Raw genomic sequence first — 20,057 nt, forward strand, 5'->3', positions numbered from 1 at the left:
TTTTTGGCTCTTAAGTCTTTGATAAAAGGCGTACATAATTCTTGTGTCTACTGTACAGAATACTGCCTCTAGCTGGATTTCTGAATTCTGAGTAGCTAACACTCTGCAATCCAGACAGGGTTCAACCCTCCATCCTACATGCCTGCATTACAGGACTTAAACACATAATCCAAGAATTTCTTACACTAATTTATACATTTTTAATTGGTTGCATATATTAACATGTACTATAAGATTCTTTTCTAAGAAGCATTACATAATAAATGGATACTGTAAAAAGATCTGATTAGTTAAAAGTAACAAGCATTAACAGATACATACAAAACTCAGTCTGATCAGACTGGGTGTGAGCCTGTAATGAAGCATGGGGCACCAGCCTTCCCAAGTGGTAGCCTTCACAGGAGGGGGGTTGGGGTGGGGGGTAAAAAGACCACAAGACCGTTAAAAAAATCAGATAACTAATTAGACACAGATTAACTGTAAACAGTTCTCTCTCCCCAGTGGACGAAAAGAATAAGCTTCCGATGCGGACTCCACCCCAGAACGATTTCTACGGCTTGCCTGTCCCGCTGCCATACGAGGGCTGATGTGGTGGGTGGGCAGACCCCGATGGAGTCATCACAGGCCTGGGCTGGAGTCTGTCTGCTTGTGTCAGGGCTGTGTGTGTGTGTGTGTGTGTGTGTGTGTAAGGGTGTGTTTGATGGGGTTTCTTTTGGCAGCTGGATTCGAGAGATGACTTTATGTTCTGTTTGGAAGAGGAGAGGGGGCTTGTGTTGGAAGGCCTAAGTGTGTTCTTTGTTTGTGAAGGACTCTGCGCTCTGCTCTCACTGCCCCTTCAGCAGCTGCAGCTCTCCGCCGAGGCCTTGGCCCGGTCGTTCTTGTCCAGTTTGATGGGCTCAGGGAATTCATTGTACAGCTCCACCTCTGTTTCCTGCACAGGGAGAGAGAGGGAGAGAGGTCTGTTATTGAGGGTATGGGGAAGCTCTGAGCTCTGCGGCAGCCTCAGTGGTGCTCTCCCATGGCTCTCGGTGGGCAGGGGGCTGGGGCACAGACGTAGCGGTGAAGGGAGGGCTCTGGCAGAAGGTGCTCAACTCTCAAGGGCCGAGCAAGGGCAAGACAGGTTTTATGACAACCCTGTGACAATGGGAAGAGAGAAACCGAGCGGGAAGAGCAGCGATCGGCGCTGAGCAGTCAGGACACAGCTGACTCACGGTCTCCACTGTCACGATGGAAATCTGGTGGCTTGGGGACCAAAGCCAGCTCACAGACGCTGAGCGCTCCGTAGCGTACCACCGCCAACACTCCGAAAGACTTCAACATGGGCTGGATTTTGGCAGCTCTCAGCACTTCCACAAGGCAAGTGTGGGCTGGAGCATGAGTGCTACCTGCCCTCTCAGTCCCCAAACATTCCTCTAGTCCGCTGTTTGCCATTCATTTTTCTGGACTAACGGTCCACTTTCTTTTTCTTCTTCTCTTTATTTATTTGACAGAGAAAGACAGCGAGCAAGAGGGAACACAAGTAGGAGGAGTGGGAGAAGCAGGCTTCCTGCTGAGCAGGGAGCCCGCTGTGGGGTCGATCCCAGGACCCTGAGATCATGACCTGAGCTGAAGGCAGACGCTTAATGACTGAGCCACCCAGGCACCCCTCCATTTTCCTTTTCTTCCAAAGGCTTAGGAGGGTTTTGCCTCTAAATGCCGCGTACTCAGAAACCAGCTATGGATGAATTGTATCAGCAACCACGGTGAGAGGTCACAGGAGATGGACTGTGGTCAGTTTAGTGTGACTTTTTGCTGAAATAACATGGGTCCAGTGCACAGCAGCTGTCCACTTCCTGGTATAAGAAACAATTTGTCACTTAAACACTGAGAACCTAAGTGACAGGAACTGTTCTATAAAAGTAAAAACCTCCAAGGAATACACACAGGAAGAAGGTCTACTGAGACAGACCACGGAGCGTACAATTCAGTGGTTTTTAGCGTATTCACAAAGTTGAACAACTATCACCACTAATTCCACAGATTTTCTTCACCCCATGGAAACCCTGCCCCTATTGACAGTCACTCCCCAGACACTCTCAAGTCTTGGCAACCACTGACATCTTCTGTCTTAATAGACTGGCCTATCTTGGATATTTCATTTGATGGACATTTGTTTGTTTCTGCCTTTTGGCTATTATGAGTAATGCTATTACGAATACTCATGTATGAGACTTTGTGTGGACGGGTTTTTGTTTCTCCTGGGTATGCACCTAGGAGTGGAACTGCTGGGTCACAGGGTGACACGTTTAACTTTTTGAGGAACTGCCAGACTGCTTTCCAAAGTGGGTGCATCATTTCACATTCCCACCAGCACCTAGGAGAATATTTAATAGGAAAGGCAAAGGATGTGAAAAATGGTACAGTTTTGGGCGCCTGGGTGGCTCAGTGGGTTAAGCCACTGCCTTCGGCTCAGGTCATGATCTCAGAGTCCTGGGATCGAGTCCCGCATCGGGCTCTCTGCTCGGCAGGGAGCCTGCTTCCTCCTCTCTCTCTCTCTGCCTGCCTCTCTGTCTACTTGTGATCTCTCTGTCAAATAAATAAATAAAATCTTTAAAAAAAAAAAAAAAAAAGGTACAGTTTTATTGAAGGACAAGCACACAAGACCTAAGATAACGCTGTTATGGACAGAAGGTTTATGTCTCTCCAAAATTTCTACGTTGAAATCCTAATCCCCAGGGTGCTAGTATTACGATTAAGAAAGTAATGAAGGTGAAATGAGTTCATTAAGGGTGGGGTCCTGATTTGACAGGATGAGTGTGTCCTTTTAAAAAGAGACACGGGGAGTGTGTGCGTGTGTGTGTGTTTCCCCACTTGCTCATGCTTGCTCTCGCTGTCAGCACAGAGGAAAAGCCACACACCAGAGGACACAAGGAGAAAGACGGCAGTCTGCAAAAACCGGTGCGAGAGCCCTCTGCAGAAACTGAATTTGCTGGCACCTTGATTTTAAGCTTCTGGCCTCCAGAACTGAGGGCAGATAAAGCCTGCTGTTCTGCTACCCAGTCTGCAATACTTTGTGACAGTACCCAGAGCACACTAGTAAGACAGCGCTAATGCGGAATCACAAACAGAATCTCAATAAGGTTTTGTATTTGGGAAGGGTGAGGAAAGAAGGTGGAACTGCAATAAAATTCTCAGTCTAAATGGAAAATGCACCAAAATAGCCAAGAAAAAAAAAACCCAAAAATGTTTTTTTGTCAGTCACTACTCACCTGTCAGTGGAGGGAGACTTGCCTAGCAGAGGGGATACTACACCGTAAAGGCAGTCAAATCCCAACGGTCCAGGCAAGGAACATGCACGCTGCCCAACTAACTGGGCAGACCAGAAAAGGATCCCAATATACACAAGCATTTAGTATACAAAGGTAATGCCTCAATCCACGGGGGAAAGTGGTTTATGTAACAATCTGCTACTAATATTTGAAACAACTGACTATCCCTCTAAAAGAAAAACCTGAGTCCCTAATTTCCTGCCATAAGCCAAAATAAGTTCAATTGAATTAGACAATAACTGATCTAGACACAGGAAATCCAGACATTTAAAATGACATACCTAACAAAAATTACTTTTTTCTATGCCCCAAGGGAGACAACAGAGTTGGAAAAGTCACTTGCAATACCGGTCAAGTTAATTCGCTCACAGGAGTGATGGGCACCCGGGCGAGTGCCAGGTGCTCACGGCGTGCAGCAGGGGCCCAGTGACAGGCAGCGTGGCAGCAGAGTTCCAGATGGCGCTGGCCACTTGCTGCTGAGCAGGGAAGAGAAAGGACTGAAGTACTACCGTCCTCGAGGAAAGCAATCTGGCACCATCTTTTGAAAGCACATATACCTTTCGGGACGCCTGGGTGGCTCAGTGGGTTAAGCCGCTGCCTTCGGCTCGGGTCATGATCTCAGTGTCCTGGGATCGAGTCCCACATTGGTCTCCTTGCTCAGCAGGAGCCTGCTTCTCCGTCTGCCTCTGCCTGCCTCTCTGTCTGCCTGTGCTCACTCTGACAAATAAATAAATAAAATCTTGAAAGCACATATACCTTTCAATCTAATGATCTTACTTCTGAGAGGCTAGTGTGTAGGAACAAAAAAGCATTCTAATAAGGCTACCAGGACAGCAATATTCAGAGAGAAAAACTGACAGTGATGCCAGTCAACAGGGAGTTGGTGGAAACAACTCCTCAGACCTGTTTCGATTTGCAAGCAAGCGTAGCAACAGGAGGAAAAGCATATTCCGTTCCTGACCTAGGTGTGAAGGTGGGTTAAAGGAAGGGGGAGAGCAGGTGGCAAACCCCTCAGGCCTGCATCCTGTCAGCATCAGGGGCGCTCAGCAGGGGCTCCGAGTGTTTTGGGTGCATCAATCCCTTTCATCATAGAACACTCAGTCCAGCCCTTAGAACAACCAAGTTAGCTCCCCGCCCAGAGGTCCAGATGCCCTGGCCTGCTGAGAACCGGTGCTTTCTATAAGCCCAGCTTCCTGGAGCTCGCAGAACCCGCCTTGCCCTTTACAGCCACCATGTGCCTCGTCAAATGCTCTCCGCATCTTCTGGCGTGCGCCTCACCTCTGACACTCACCCGCTCCTGAGTCTGACACCACAGAGCACGGATGGTGCCTCATGATCTGTCTTAACTCACTGGCCCTGAAGAGCTGCCGAATCGACAGAGCATTCCACTCCCTCATGCCAGAAAGAACAGGTGAGTACACCATAAATGAGAAAGAAAACCTCACTCAAGGAACACAATTCCAGGAACTTCTGGTGAGCAAACACAACCACTCAGGAGTGCGCCCGTCTCGTTCCGTCCTCACAACCACCCTGCGGCACGTATCATCGGACAGAGGAGGGTATGCAAGCTCAGAGATGAGGAAAACAAAACAAAAACCCAACTGGATCTAATGATGGGTTTGTCCCCTCCTTCAGGAGAGGGAACCGTCTGACCGAGGACTCCTAGGGGTCTCATCGGACAGCATGCAAGGGGAACAAGAACGTCCCCAAATAAGGGTGGCCTCAGCGCATCTTCGCTGCCCTCGCACTGCAGAGGTTATTCACAAGCAAGTGGAATTTTCTGGAAGCTTTAGCGGAAGGCCTCATGACCTTCCCAGATAAACACATGGGTTTTTCTGGCTACACAGAAGAAAGAGCTAAGAAAGATTAAGAACAAGAAAGCAAGGCAGGGGGCGCCTGGGTGGCTCAGTGGGTTAAGCCGCTGCCTTCGGCTCAGGTCATGATCTCAGGGTCCTGGGATCGAGTCCCACATCGGGCTCTCTGCTCAGCAGGGAGCCTGCTTCTCTCTCTCTCTCTCTCTGTCAAATAAATAAATAAAATCTTTAAAAAAAAAAAAAAAAAAAAAAGAAAGCAAGGCAGGGGCTAGGCCCATGGTCAGTCACCAGAGGGAGCCAGACAGCTGCGAGACCCACCTGTTTAAGTGCATTCCGTGCAATTGTCTGGAACGCCTGCTCCACATTGATGGCCTCCTTGGCACTGGTCTCGAAGTAGGGAATGTTGTTTTTGCTGTAGCACCAGGCCTGTGCCCGCTTTGTGGCCACCTGGAAGAGGAAACAGGGTATACGTGTGCTCCTGACAGAAGCCGCTAGCACAGGTGAAAGGAGCAGACTGGATGAGGGTGGCAGGGGTTTGAGGAAGGGGGCGGCAGACCTGTCCAAGGTCACACTGCAGGCTTTGTGTAGCACAGCTAGGCCTCACACCTAAGCCCATTCTATAATCCATAGTTTATGACTCTTAGCTGCACTTCTAGGCAGACGATGAAAGGAGCTAGCTGGCCTGGGAAGTACAGAACTGTTCCTCTTGGGACCTCAGAGGTCCCAGCCCAGGAAATGCCTGGCAGCTTGGTCTTAAGGTTTGCAGTCCCTTGCCATTACTGCTAGGGTTCCATCACCTGTGCCACAGAATTCGCAGCTCTCATGGACACCCCTGCCTCTCCTACCCGAATTCCTTCCCCACCCCAGCCCACTTTCAGAACGAGAGGATTGTCTCCTAGGAAAGGGAGAAAAAGAGATCAATGGCCAGAAATAAACCAAGCTATAAATAAGAGTCCATGCTCCCAATCCCAAGAGAAATGCTATTTCAAAGTAAACCAGAGCAATTTTACTCAAAGCCCATAGTGCAATCTTCTACACACATGGAGGTCCAGGCAGGCCCCTGAAGTGCAGGAGCACTTGAGAAGGACAAAATCTAATTCCCTCCTTTCGAGTGCAGAAGGAGAACGGAGGCTCACAGGGCAGAGACAATGGCCCAAAGTCACAGCCGGTCTGAGACAGCACGAGCACGTAAACCGAGTCTCCTGGGTCCTGGTCCTCAAAAGGCAGCTGACCGGAAGACAGTTCACGTTCCCACAGGTACTTTTCTGGAGCCATCTGGGCTTCGCACAGAGCCCACCAAACCACAAGTCACCTTAGAAGCCAGTGCCTTTCACAGGAGAAGAAAACAGCAACAGGCCAACCAGAAAGCCACCATTCCCCAAACTCTTCTAGGTGCCAGGGCTTTTGGGTACACTGTCATCTGATCCCAGAGTATTCTTGTTACATAAGTCAAGATTCAGACTCCAAGAAATATTCCCAAGTAAAAAGTGCATGAGCCAGGCTTTAAATGGAACTCTGCCTTTAAATCCAAAAGACCAAAATGCACACTGCAACCAGCCTGAAGTCAAATTATTTCATGGCAACCAAAACGATAGCCAGCACAGGCAACTCCACAAAATGCACTTGGTACTCTGTAGGCATAATTTCAAAGGGAATACCACCGCAGACGTTCACTGTCCGTCCCCGTTTTGCCACAGGGGAAAGCAAAATGGTAGACCTTGAGCAGATTAGGAAGCAAGGCCCAAGGGCTGGGCAGGTAACTAGCTAGTTATCCCTCCCCTCTACCCCATTCTGGGGCCACACACACACACAGATATACTGGGGACTGGTCCTTAGGCAGCATGGCTTTTTACCAATCAAAGCTAAAACAGTACCTGTCATCTAAAACTTAGTGGCCACTTTCAAAAGGTGGCCCAGGAGCCACGACCTAAATGAGGGCAGATTCATAAGCCTCTACACGGAAGATTCCCATTATCTTCAGCACTTACTTGTCTGTTTTCGAGGTCAATCTTGTTTCCCAACACAACGAAGGGGAAGTTTTCAGGATCCCGGGGACTGGCCTGGATGAGAAACTCATCTCTCCAGCTATCGAGAGTTTTGAATGTGTTGGGGGCAGTAACGTCAAACACCAGAACGCAGCAGTCTGCGCCTCTGTAGAAGGCCACACCAAGGGACTGGAACCGCTCCTGGCCTGCTGTGTCCCAGATCTGTGGAAGACAGAACATTATTCCTTGGGGGGCCCAGCACTAGGAGTGGGGGACACCAGAGGAAACGCGCTGCATCATAGAGCCACTGAGAGCCAAGTGACCGCAGACTGCAGCACTCGGCAAGCAGAGCACAGCACTGGGTACCCCACCCCACCCAGACAAGAGGGTGCGTGTGAGCGCATGTTCTGTGGGGCGTGGGCACTCAGTCTGAACCCTGCTAGAGAACGTTTTTATCTTGATCTGGGCAGTGGTCCAATGAAGAGATATTTATGTAAAATTCACAATGTAAACTTAAGATCTAGGTCCTCTGGGAAATTTCTGCAGGTGATGGATACATAGGGAGGTGATTACACATGAACCGTACATTTAAATCTACATATTTTACTGTATATAAAGTTTAGCTAAAAATCATTGTTTTTTTTTTCTAAAAATGATTGTTTTATTTATATTATGACTCAATAATAAGAAAGCAAACAAAAACACTTGACAGAGAAAGATGAGGGGAAAGACAACAAAAATATACTTTAGAATAGAGGCGAAAGCCAGTTTTTAATCAAAAGAACACCAGGTACTAATGACCAGCTCAAAGAACTTCCTGTCGTTCACTGCCATGCTACGTTCAAGAGCAAGGATGGATTTCCTTACAGCCCTAGATCCCTAACAAGGCCGGCCCTGGTCAGCCTGAGAGATGAGTGTTCTGAGGAATAGCTTCCACACCCCCCAGCAAGTCACCAGGTTTAAGAAAGTGCTTGGGTCAGAAGCAGCAAACCATTACTTCTAGCTGATATGGGTCTTTAACTGGTGCATTCATTGTTTGCAGGGAACCCACTGAGCTTCAGAATAACCTAAGAACTTGGACCATCCTTTATTACCCAAATAAATGCCAACTTTAGGGGCACCTGGGTGGCTTGGTGGGTTGAGCCTCTGCCTTCGGCTCGGGTCATGATCTCAGGGTTCCGGCATCGAGCCCCCCATCAGGCTTCTGCTCAGCAGGGAGCCTGCTTCCCCCTCTCTCTCTGCCTGCCTCTCTGCCTACTTGTGATCTCTCCCTGTCAGATGAATAAATAAAAATCTTAAAAAAAAAAAAAAAAAAAGCCAACTTTACGTCTAAATCACCAGCCAACTACCCCAAAAGGCCCAGGGTTTAAACCAAAATGGGAGTGTGGACTGGGCCACTATAGTTTTAGTCCCAGAACCAAATTTTGCAGGATGGTTGAGCTCCTCTATGAAGCAGAGGTGCCTCTCTCCAGGTGATCCAGAACACGTGGGGAACCTGCCCAGTGTCACTAGGCCATACACAGACTGCGCTCCCAGTTCAGGTAGGAGGAGCACCACAGAGGATGAGGTTATGATGCCTGATTAGAATAAGTAAATATGCACAAGAGAAATAACATAGGACAGGGCGTTAATATGGAATTTGCCTTTCTTTAAAATTACCAATGTAATCAAAGCTCATGATCTTCTACTAAATCCCCTAACACCTCCCAAAATATTCTGAAAGGAGTCCTAAAACCTAATGTGTCCTAAAAACCAATCCAGACAGTTGACTGGCTCAAATGACACTGCCACAAGCAGGGGCAGAGCCAGAACTTAAATACTGACGGGAGGTCTGGAAACAGCACTCAGAACCCCTAACAAAGGTCCAATGAAGCAATTATGACTACACACGCTAAACTCTGGCCCACAGACTGGCCAAGAACAGCCTGGAAGGGGACTACTCTGGTTACCAACGTCAGGGCTGAGCAAAAGTGCACATTTCAACTTTCTGTCAAACAGTCAAGAGCCCAAGCGTTACTCTTAAGAGGAGGACAGTTCTGAGAAGCCTGCCTCTGCCTTTTCTCCCAATGTGCATGACCCTCCATAACCAGTACATGAAAACGTGGCTGCCAGGACTCTTGGCCACAACTCCGAGAGCAGAGAGCCTGACCCTGGCAGTCCACTCCGTTCCCAGGAAACCCCAACCACTATATACACTATCTACATGCACTTCACTCTGGGAAGAACCTTTCTAAACTAGGACTTGCAGTGACAGCCGTGGGAGGTCAGCCTGACTGTGGAGTAGAGGTAGGAGGCTGTCATGAATGTCCGTGTGGGTCACAGGAGTGCTCAGGCCACTGATAAAGGCAGCAGCCACTCAAAGAGAACCAGAGGGAAGTGAGGACGACTTCCATGTAAACGTGAAGAGCCATACGAACAAACTCCAAGGCAATTATTCTACCTGCCTCTCATCGCAATGGGGGAACTGCATGCAACTCCCAACACAACAAAGCATGTATATGTAGACAAAATTCGATCTCTGTTGCCAGTGGATAACCAGTACAGGGACTGCTGGGGTGGTGTCTGGTTTTGAGTTTTTCTGCTTTCCCAATGTCCTACAGTGAATATATGTCTCCGAGTGGAAAAAAAGGAACCCTTCCGTCATTAACAGGGAGGCTGATCAATGGAGCAGGGAACTCAAGAGTTCCTCAAGAGCCTGGTCATACAGTAAGAAAAGTAGAAACAGACAACCACTTCTACAAAGAGAAAGGAGGAAAAAACCAGAACTTAAATCTAGACTTTGACCAAAAAAAAAAAAAAAAAAAAAAAATCCCCCCCACGAGAGGAGTAACACTGTTACTATGTAAACATTTGGGTAAGTAAAGCCAAAGCCAGAAACCCCCTGAAACACTAGGCACCCTCCCACACAGAGACCATCTTCATGAGCTCGTGTGTCATTCTAGGTATCCACACTGCGGGGTTTTGTGTAGCTGAACTCTTACAGCACACGTCACTGCGCTCCGCCCCAACCACCTCTCTGCCCACGTGAAACATCCCAGTGCGGACAGCAGCGCACGCCTCTACTGCTGCCCAAGAACTCAGCGAGCAGTTTTATTCTTGTTCTTTAAAAACATACTGCCGCCAAATTTCCACAACCGTAAGGACCTCCGTAATGAAGGCTAACTTACAGAGCCTCTCCTGTATTTCTGACTGCTTGTTTAGGACAGAATCCCAAGAGGAGAATTACGTAAGAACTCTAAGACTCTTGAGAGACCCAAATGGGTACTTAGAACGCTCATACACAGAGAAGACAGAGTAAGGCACTAAGAAGTCAAGTTGAAAACTGTGGTTATTCTTAACAACTTAAAAAAAAAAAAAAAGATTCTATTTATTTATGTAAGAGAGAGAACGTGTGCAGAAGCAGTGGGGTGGGGGTGGGGGGGTTAGAGATAGAGGGAGAAGCAGGCTTCCCGAGGAGCAGGGAGCCCAAAGTGGGACCCTGAGATCATGAGCCGAAGGCAGATGCTCAACTGACTGAGCACCCAGGTGGCCTCTTAGCAACTTTCAAAAATTAATTTATCTTCAAACCTAGAAAAGTACAGTCCTATGACCGTAATCTTTTAAAAATTTTAATATGAATTTTAATTGAAATATTTTCTGGGATGTCTGGGTGGCTCAGTCTTTAAGTGTCTGCTTTCAGCTCAGGTCACAATACCAGGGTTCTGGGATCGAGCCCCACATCAGGCTCCCTGCTCAGCGGGAAGCCTGCTTTTCCCTTTCCCCCTCCCCTGTGCTTGTGTTCCCCCTCTCCCTAGCTCTGTCATAAAAAAAAAAAAAAAGTATGTTATTTTCTTTTTTTAAAGATTTTATTTATTTATTTGACAGACAGAGATCACAAGTAGGCAGAGAGGCAGGCAGAGAGAGAGAGGAGGAAGCAGGCTCCCCGCTGAGCAGGGAGCCCGATGTGAGGCTCGATCCCAGGACCCCGGGATCATGACCCGAGCCGAAGGCAGAGGCTTTAACCCACTGAGCCACCCAGGCGGCCCAAATAAAATCTTTCTTAAAAAAGATTTTATTAGACGAACCATAAGTGACTTTTTTTTTTTCAGTGTAACAGTATTCATTGTTTTTTTCACCACACCCAGTGCTCCATGCAATCTGTGCTCTCTCTAATACCCACCACCTGGTTCCCCCAACCTCCCACCCTCCACCTCTTCAAAACCCACAGATTGTTTTTCAGAGTCCACAGTCTCTCATGGTTCACCTCCCCTTCCAATTTCCCTCAACTCCCTTCTCCTCTCCACCTCCCCTTGTCCTCCATGCTATTTGTTATGCTCCACAAATAAGTGAAACCATATGATAATTGACTCTCTCTGCTTGACTTATTTCACTCAGCATAATCTCTTCCAGTCCCATCCATGTTGCTACAAAAGTTGGGTATTCATCTTTTCTGATGGAGGCATAATATTCCATAGTGTATATGGACCACATCTTCCTTATCCATTCATCCGCTGAAGGGCATCTTGGTTCTTTCCACAGTTTGGTGACCATGGCCATTGCTGCTATAAACACTGGGGTACAGATGGCCCTTCTTTTCACTACATCTGTATCTTTAGGGTAGTGCTCTTAATCTTGCAAAACAAACTGAGGGTTGCTGGGGGGAGGGGGAAAGGAGAGGGGGGTAGGGTTATGGACATTGGGGAGGGTATGTGCTATGGTGAGTGCTGTGAAGTGTGTAAACCTGGAGATTCACAGACCTGTACCCCTGGGGATAAAAATACATTATATATTTATAAAAATTTTAAAAATTTAATTAAAAAAAAGAAAAAAATATTTTATTTATTTGAAAGAAAAAGACACAGCGAGAGAGGGAACACAAGCAGGGGGAATGGGAGAGGGAGAAGCAGGCTGCCCGTTTGAGCAGGGAGCCGAATGTGGGGCTCGATCCCAGGACCCTGGGATCATGACCTGAGCCGAAGGCAGAGGCTTTAACCCACTGAGCCACCCAGGCGCCCCTGAATATTTACTTTCTACATGAGGACTCTTTGCTTTTAAAATGTTGTGGTATGACCACCTTTTTGTTCTACTGATGATAAATATATCTGTTACTATTTATGATTAGTAATTTTAAATGATACTTTATATTGAAATAGGATACTTTTCCCCCATATCCATAATTTATTTATTTTATGAGCAGAAGTTTAATCCCTTTCACCTATTTCTCCCATTTCCCATCCCTACCCCTCTGGCCACCACCAGTTTGTTCTCTGTACTGATGACTCTGTTTTTGTGTTGTTGTCTGTTCTTTGTTTTTTTAGATTCCAAATATAAGAGAAACCATATAGTATTTGTCTCTGTCTGACCTATTTCACTGGGGATGATACTCTCTAGGCCCACCCATGTCGATACAAACAGTAAGATCTCATTCTTTTTTATGATGAGTACCACATCTTCTTTATTCATTCACCTGCAGAAGGATAGCTGGGCTGCTTCCATATGAAATAAGATACTTACCGAATATTATTATTTTACTTCAAGTCTAATTTTAGTTCTAGAGAAGGTGGTGCTATCTCAAAGGCCTGGACAAAGTTTTATTTTTCTCTTATTTCAGGAAGATCACTTAACAGCAAACACTTGAGGTTTCTTAAGTGGTGCAGAGCAACACTGCCTGTCTGTGAAACACCCACATGAAATTATTTCCATTTCCAACAAGCTTTTATGTAAATTTTCAAGTTTACGAAGTCTCTCTGAACAGTCGGGCTCAATATAATGACACCTGCACAACCTTGTTTTTCCAGCATGCTGTTATCTTGCCATGTGATCAAATCCAACGTTCATGATTTCAGAGCAGTGGCACCACCTGCCTGAATTCTGTCTGTCCAGAGGGCCTGATGAGATTGCTGTAGTCCTTCTACCAGCTCTCCTGGCCCTGGTGGCACACCACAGCCCTACAGCACAGTCACTCGGATGCCGCCCGTCAGGGCTGACATCCACTTTATTCAACCAACCCCAGAAGTATCTGGAGTCACAGGACCATGGGGAATTTCTTTAAGCCACCCAATTGCTGGGGTATTTTTCCAAAGAGCATTTTTTTGATAGCACTGGGGAGGGAGGCAGGGAGTATTCCTTGTGTCTACAGCAGTGCCACCCTGCCCCGTTACCTTTTTAAATTTGTAATTCCCTGAAATCAAACTCCTGGACATTAACAGTTTCTTCTGACGGCTGCCTGGTGATGTCTTCTGTCCAGTTACCCACAGGGCTGTTTGCTGACTGGATACTACTACGCATTATCAACATTTTTTCTGGTCTGTGGTTTTATTTGGGAATCTTGTTATTCAAATGTTTAATTTAATGGGGTCTACTATCCATCTTTAATCTTTTATGATTTGTGCTTTCTCTATTTTAAACATCTAAGGTAAAAAAATTATTTTCATTTCGTACTTCTTCCATTCAGGTCTTAAACCCTCTGGTTACTCCCCATCCAAAACAGAAAGCCACTGGCCCACTCTGTTTACTGTGTAACTCCCCCTTTCCCTTACTCTTACTCTTTTGGAAGATGACTCTTTACTCAGTGTCCAGCTAGGTGTGCCCTGTCTATGTGCCTTCTGTTCCCTTGATCTGCATGTCTCTGACAATATCACACTGTTTAAACTACCATGGCTTCACAGTAAGTTACCTTTAAATTTTTCTTGCATACTTGATTCCATCTAATGTTTAATACTGATGGATTCCTAGCTTCTTCCTGAACAATATAAGTGAAAAAAAAAACAAAAACAACAAAAAACCCCACAGCAACCACTACGCTTCCCCAACACATTAAATTACATAGATCGAATCCTGGTTTTGTGTGATAGTTTGGAAGTTACATACTCTTACTATTAGGATCGTAATTCTAACAGTAAGTATTTGCACGCAAGTAAAGTTTATCTCAGTTTATCTTATCTCAGACCTTTCTAAATGGAATATTTTCCTTCTGCCTGAAGTACATCATTTAGAATTTTCGCCATAGAACCTAAGGAAGTATGCTTTCCTTCAAGGATATTTTTAGCAGGGACAGAACACTGTGCTGAAGGTTTCTTTCAGAATATATTCCACCGCCTGTTGATTTCCTCTGTTACTGCTGAGAGTCAACTGTCAGCCTCATTCCTATTACTTTTTAAGGTCATCTTCTTCCTCTGGATGCTTTCGAGTTTGTCTTTTGTTACTACAATTTCATTACGGTATGTCGAGTTATCTACCCATCTTGGAATTTGGGCTTCCTGAATCTGTGGACTGGTGCCATATCTATTCTGGAAAATTCTCAGCAAATACCATCTCTGATTCATTCTCTTTATTTTGAGATTAAAAGAAAGTCTGACCTATCTACTGAATCCTGTTTGTACCTCTCTTTCCTACCATTCTTCCTTTCAGCCCTCTTCTGGGGTGTCCTCTCTGCTGCTAAAAACATTCTTGGATTTCCTTTTTTTTGATTATTGTATTTCATTTTTAGAAATTCTATTAACCTACAACACCTGTTTAGTTTCCTCTCTCCAAAGATATGTAAGACTGCCTTATTCCTTTAAATACAAAAACCACTCTGAATGATAAAGGAGCTTTCCACTGGTTCTTGCCCTCTTTCTTTCTTTCTTTTTTAAAATTTTATTTATTTGACAGAGAGAGATACAGCGAGAGAGGGAACATAAGCAGAGGGAACGAGAGAAGAAGCAGGCTTCCCGCCGAGGAGGGAGCCCGATGCGGGGCTCGATCCTAGGACTCGCAGATCATGACCTGAGCCGAAGGCAGACGCTTAACAACTGAGCCACCCAGGCACCCCTTGCCTTGTTTTCTTATTTGGACTATCTTATTGCACACTGCTAAAAGCCTGTAAAAAATATGTGCGGATTCCTCAAGATCTAGGAAGATGATGCCTCTATCCAGAGATCATGGTTTTCATTTCCTTCTAAGTCTTTCAAGCTGGCTGCAATAGTACGAGGGCCAGCCTTTTGTTTCAACCTTTCAGAAACATGTTCTCTCCCCTACTGTTTCCAGAGTCTAGTGACTGTGGTTCTTCAGACGGTGTTCACTCCAGCAGTGCGGCGCTGCAGGGTTCCAGCTTAGTAGGGCATGTGGGGCCCTGTTCCCAGGAGGAGCTGGGCTCTGACTTCGGAATCAGCCCACACTGCTGTCGAAGCCACAGCCTGGCTCCACAGCTGTTCCTGCTGGTATAGGAACCAGCTTCCAGTCTGGCTGGTGCGCAGGTTAAATCTGCAGGTAGTACTTTATGCCAGTATCCTGAAGGCATTCCATTTCCTTCTCCCTCCTGGTGTCCTCAAGAGCTCCTCTAATGTTCCTTTTTAAGTAATTTTTCTTCTCTCTAGTTGCTCTTACAATTTTGCTTTTTGTGTTCTGCAATTTTGAGTCTTCTGGTAATCTGCTCAGTTTTCACAGCTTACTGTTTTCTTCAGTTGTGTTCAATCTGCAGGTTAACTGTTCATTTGGTTTATTGCAATGACCACGTTTTCACTTCTTCAAGTTCTAAGTTCTCTATATCCTCATTTTTACAATAGTATCCTTTTTCATTATGGTTTCGATTCCTTTTTTAAAAAAATCTCTAGTCATTGTGAACATTTTTTGTGGTACATTATTTCCTCATGTGGCTATGACCTCATCTTCTGTCCTGAGGTGGCAAGTCTTCCTATAGAATGGTCTTATCTCTGCTTTTGTCAGGAATGACAGGCATTTATGGGTTTATGTCAAAGTCTTTAACATTTCTGTCCAAAGTAGAGTATAAGCTCAGAACCCAGACATGAGCACAGTGGAACTGAGAGTCTCCAACAAGAAAGCAAAGAGGCAAAGCCTCAAGCATACTTCATACAGGAGCTTTGCCACTTCTTTGGGTTGAGGGTATTTGATCCCGTTTTCACAACTTTCCACAGTCCTGGGTGAGTGTGAGAGTGAATGAGACAGAGTGAGAGTGAGAGAGTGAGAGAAAGAGAGAGAGAGAGATGGAGAGAGAATGTGTGTGTGTCTCCCCAAGGGAGTGTGCTAGTGGGAGTTCTAGCTCCCCCACCTTTTGTAGTCACATCTCCTGCCCCTGGCGAGTAATTAAACTCTAGTCTGGTTATAAACTTGACAAGCATCATGGCAGAAGCCCCCAAGCTTAGCACTAGCTTTCGGTTCCCTCTTTTTTCCTGTAACCTGGAAATTTCTTTCTCTCTCAAGCTTGGCTTAGTAAAACTGTAGTCATATTTTGAACATCTCTGTGTGTATGCGTGGGGGAGGTGAGAAATGAAATCCGTATTAGCTCCATCCTGGATGTGTGAGTCAAGGAACGTCCAGAGTCCTTATCCTCTGGGAGCATGTCACAGCTTGAGGTTCATGTCTGTAAAAACCTCTACCTGTAACACCTAGATCATTCAAACATTTTGGGGCAAGCCTGGTGCTTGCTAGGACTACAGTGGAATAAAAATCACGTCTGTCTCTAGAGGCCTAGTCTGCCAGGGAACTCATTTAACACAGGAAGAAACAAGTGCTGTGGAGATAGGAGTTTCAGAAGACAACCTGGGACAAAAGCTGGAAACTTGGGGATGAAGACAAAGATGGGATGAAGGAGCTGGGATGGAAGCAGACAGGTGCAAGGACAGGTTTGTAAGAGCAGCACATGGTTTGGAAGGACTGGCAAAAGACAAAAAAGTGAAGAACAGTTGTAGCCAGAATGAAAAAAACCTTTCAAAAGGTCACATGAAGAAATGTGTATTTTAGCCTAATTGTTGCAGGGAAAAACCTTAAATGATTATGGTGATACACAAAAAAGCTAGCTGGCTTAATAGAAACACAACTCTGGTGGCTGTAGATAAGACAAGAGAAGCCAGAAAAATAGGGAAACTACATGAAAAGCTACTGTAAGAAACTAGGAGAGACCTGGTCTCTCCTAGTTTCTAAATACTATGCAGGGATATTAAGAAAGGAATGAGTTAGAGATTTTGGAGACACAGCAAGACAGAGCCTGTAGGCTGTCAAATTCAGCAAAACACACACACACACACACACACACACAACAACAACAACAACAACAACAACAAGGAACTCCAATTAAATTTGAACTTTGGAAAAACAATGAAAACTTTCTAGTATGTCTCATGCAACATCTGGGTCATACTTGAAGTCCTGTATTTTATCTGGCAATCCTACTTGTGGCCAATTATCCATGAATATGGTCATGGGAAATGAAGAAAAGGAAGGGAAAATGCCTAGGCATGAACAAAAGTTTCAGACCAAGTGAACACGGCTTGGCTGGCAAAGCGGCAAAGACGTGTGCTTACCTGCATTGTAACTAGTCTGTCATCCACCATCACCTCCTTTGTCAGAAAGTCTGCTCCTATTGTAGCTTTGTACTGATTACTGAACTTCTTGTTCACATACTGGTTCATGAGTGATGTCTTACCAACTCTGAAATTGGAGGAAAACCACAAATATAGGTCAATGAGGAAGGGACAGAAAACAGATTCTGATACTTGAAGCTCTAAAGATACGGGCCTATCTTAAAAGGAGAACAAGAACTGTGATCACAATAGAGAGCTGCCCCAGCCAACTGCCCAGCGTTACTCATTCGAGACTGTATTTTCTCCTGTGATAAAAACATGGGGCACAGATGTGGGCCAGATGTTGAAAAGCTGCTTGTAAGTTTTGGTACAAGCAACTCAGATGGTATAACCTAGTATTACTTTTTCCTTCCAGAAAGATGTCAGCAAATACTCTCCTTCTAAAAGGAGCTACAGCATTAAGATCACTCCACCATTCCAAAAATATCTCTGCTGTCTTGGGTGTCTCTCCATTTAGGGGTTGGTACTCGGTCCAAGAAAGTAATAGCACAGGAGGAAGTCACCGGCTGCAAGCAGACATATACACCAGTCAGCCACCTGCTGCTTCGAAGTTTAAAATCTGGAGTGGAGAAAGCATCAATATTCCACACCAAATCAGAATTTCCTCACAGTAAGCTCCTCCAGAGATGTTTTCCAGTAAGAAAACTCAGGAAGAGACGACATGGGGGGGGGGGGGTCTTTTGGTGATGAGATTAGTTAAGGCAGGCTGAAGACAATACAAAAGCCTTCAGAGTGAACGGGAACACCTTCCTCTCCCACTAAGGAACATTCATTTTCATATGCAGAGGAAGGGGAAGTACATTTATGGCTTAGGGCAGTGTTCTCCAACCCAGGCCATCTGGATCTGAATTTTCAGGGGAAAAGCCAGGAGATCTGTAATCAAATAAAGGCCTGGTGATTCTTTCCAGGCAAGTTTGGGGGGCTAAAACAGTACCTTTTGATCCTGACAGCATACCAGAGTCATCAGGAGTAAGGGAGGGGAAGGGAGGGACAGAGACAGAGAGATGTGTGTATTTAAGTATTGCTAACTAGGCCCAACCCACTGGTCTGGAAAAATGCTAACTTCTAAAAGGCTCCTCAGGCAATTAAAAAAGCCGCCAGGGTAGAAAAACCATTGCCTTTTTAATGGGCAGGGAGCTTTGGGATAAGGATGCATACCTGCACTTATTATTATTATTATTAAAAAAAAATACACAGCTTCTAGCTGGTCTAAGGCTTCAAAGGTCACTTCAGATGCTGAGTCTGAAAAGTCTCCCACAGAACCGTAACAGCTACTGAAGAGCTGGTTACTTACTTAGTGGCAGATCTAGGATCAGAATCCAGTTCTCCAGACCCAGATTCTTTGGAATATAGGCCCAAAACTGGCACAGCAGTGGGAGGATACTGCACAGCACACCCCAAACCCACGACTGGTAGGCATGAGGTCAGTGGCAACAAATGTACATAAACAGAACTCCCTTGTCTAACCAGCTCGGAACAAAAGGAATTCCATGAGACTATTCTTGAATTTAAACAGCTACCCTTTCCCCCAAATCATGCCAAAGAACAGGGAAGGAAGGGTTACAGAACAAGAGATCATTCAAATTGCTGCTGTGCCTGAAACAGCAGGAGACCTAGGGCCCTACTGCCCTGCTATTAGAGAAGAAACCGCCAAATGTCAGCACGGAGGGCACCAGCTTCAAGGAGGTCACATTTAATCCTAGCCAACACGTTAGTTCAAACAGTGAGAAACACTTACCCAGAATCTCCCAGGATGATAACCTTCAGCAACACTTTCTTCCTAGAGGTCATCCTTCAAACTGAAAGGAGAAAGGAGAAAGCGCTGTGAGAGTGACAGAAATACCGAGGCAAACCACGCCCCCCAGCGTAAGCATCAAAACAACCAAGAACCATTGAGCCCTACCTTCCCGTTGGCTATTTCCCTGCCATCCGGGGGGACTGGATGGAGAGCAGTATCAGTCATTAGAACTCCGGCCCCAAGCTGGGCAAAATAGTGAGACAGGCTCATCCTGCCTCTCAGAGCAGTCTAAAAGAACATATTCTCCTCTTGGATGTTGAGGAAATAACTGTTTACATATAAAAAAGGTAGGTAAGGAAGTGGGTTCAGTAAAGCCTGTTGTTATTCTTCTACAGTTTGGGAGAACAAGGTAGTCAAAACTAGGTCTTAGAAAAGCTACTTTTTAGTTTCATTTTTATTTATTTATTATTTATTTTAAAAGATTTTATTTATTTATTTGACAGAGAGATCACAAGTAGGCAGAGAGGCAGGCAGGGAGAGAGGGAGAAGTAGGCTCCCCGCTGAGCAGAGAGCCAGACTCAGGGGCTCAATCCCAGGATTCTGAGATCATGACCTGAGCTGAAGGCAGAGGCTCAACCCTCTGAGCCACCCAGGCGCCCCTCATTTTTATTTATTTTTAAAAGATTTGTGTGTGTGTGTGTGTGAGAGAGAGAGAGAGAAAGAGAGAGGGCATGTGTGCATGAGGGTATACGAGCGCACACATCGCGCACACATCTGAGCTCACACAGGGGGAGCAGCAGGCTCCCTGCTGGGCAAGAAGCCTGATGTGGGTGGGAATCGATCCCAGAACCCTGGGATCATGACCCGAGCCA

General features: G+C 45.8%; 1 protein-coding gene and 1 pseudogene across 3 annotated transcripts in view; both read right to left on the reverse strand.

Moving 5' to 3' along the window:
• Positions 1-658: 658 nt before the first annotated feature.
• Positions 659-20,057, reverse strand: part of RAB7A (RAB7A, member RAS oncogene family) — a 68,620-nt gene continuing 49,221 nt past the window's right edge. For 2 of the 3 annotated variants that reach the window (XM_032842832.1, XM_032842833.1), the window contains 5 exons: positions 19,186-19,246; positions 17,388-17,514; positions 7,111-7,329; positions 5,391-5,569; positions 5,083-5,200 (listed from right to left, as the gene is read on the reverse strand). In XM_032842832.1, coding sequence (XP_032698723.1) covers positions 5,098-5,200; positions 5,391-5,569; positions 7,111-7,329; positions 17,388-17,514; positions 19,186-19,238 — 681 coding nt within the window. In that variant the 5' untranslated portion in view covers positions 19,239-19,246 and the 3' untranslated portion in view covers positions 5,083-5,097. Of the gene's footprint in view, positions 932-5,082; positions 5,201-5,390; positions 5,570-7,110; positions 7,330-17,387; positions 17,515-19,185; positions 19,247-20,057 lie in introns of those variants that run through there. The other variant, XM_032842834.1, reaches the window with a different exon arrangement.
• On the reverse strand, positions 12,568-13,623 carry LOC116858185 (annotated as a pseudogene).

This window comes from Lontra canadensis, unplaced genomic scaffold, assembly GCF_010015895.1.
Source record: "Lontra canadensis isolate GAN:19392208 unplaced genomic scaffold, GSC_riverotter_1.0 scaffold133, whole genome shotgun sequence".
NCBI classification, from domain to species: domain Eukaryota; kingdom Metazoa; phylum Chordata; class Mammalia; order Carnivora; family Mustelidae; genus Lontra; species Lontra canadensis.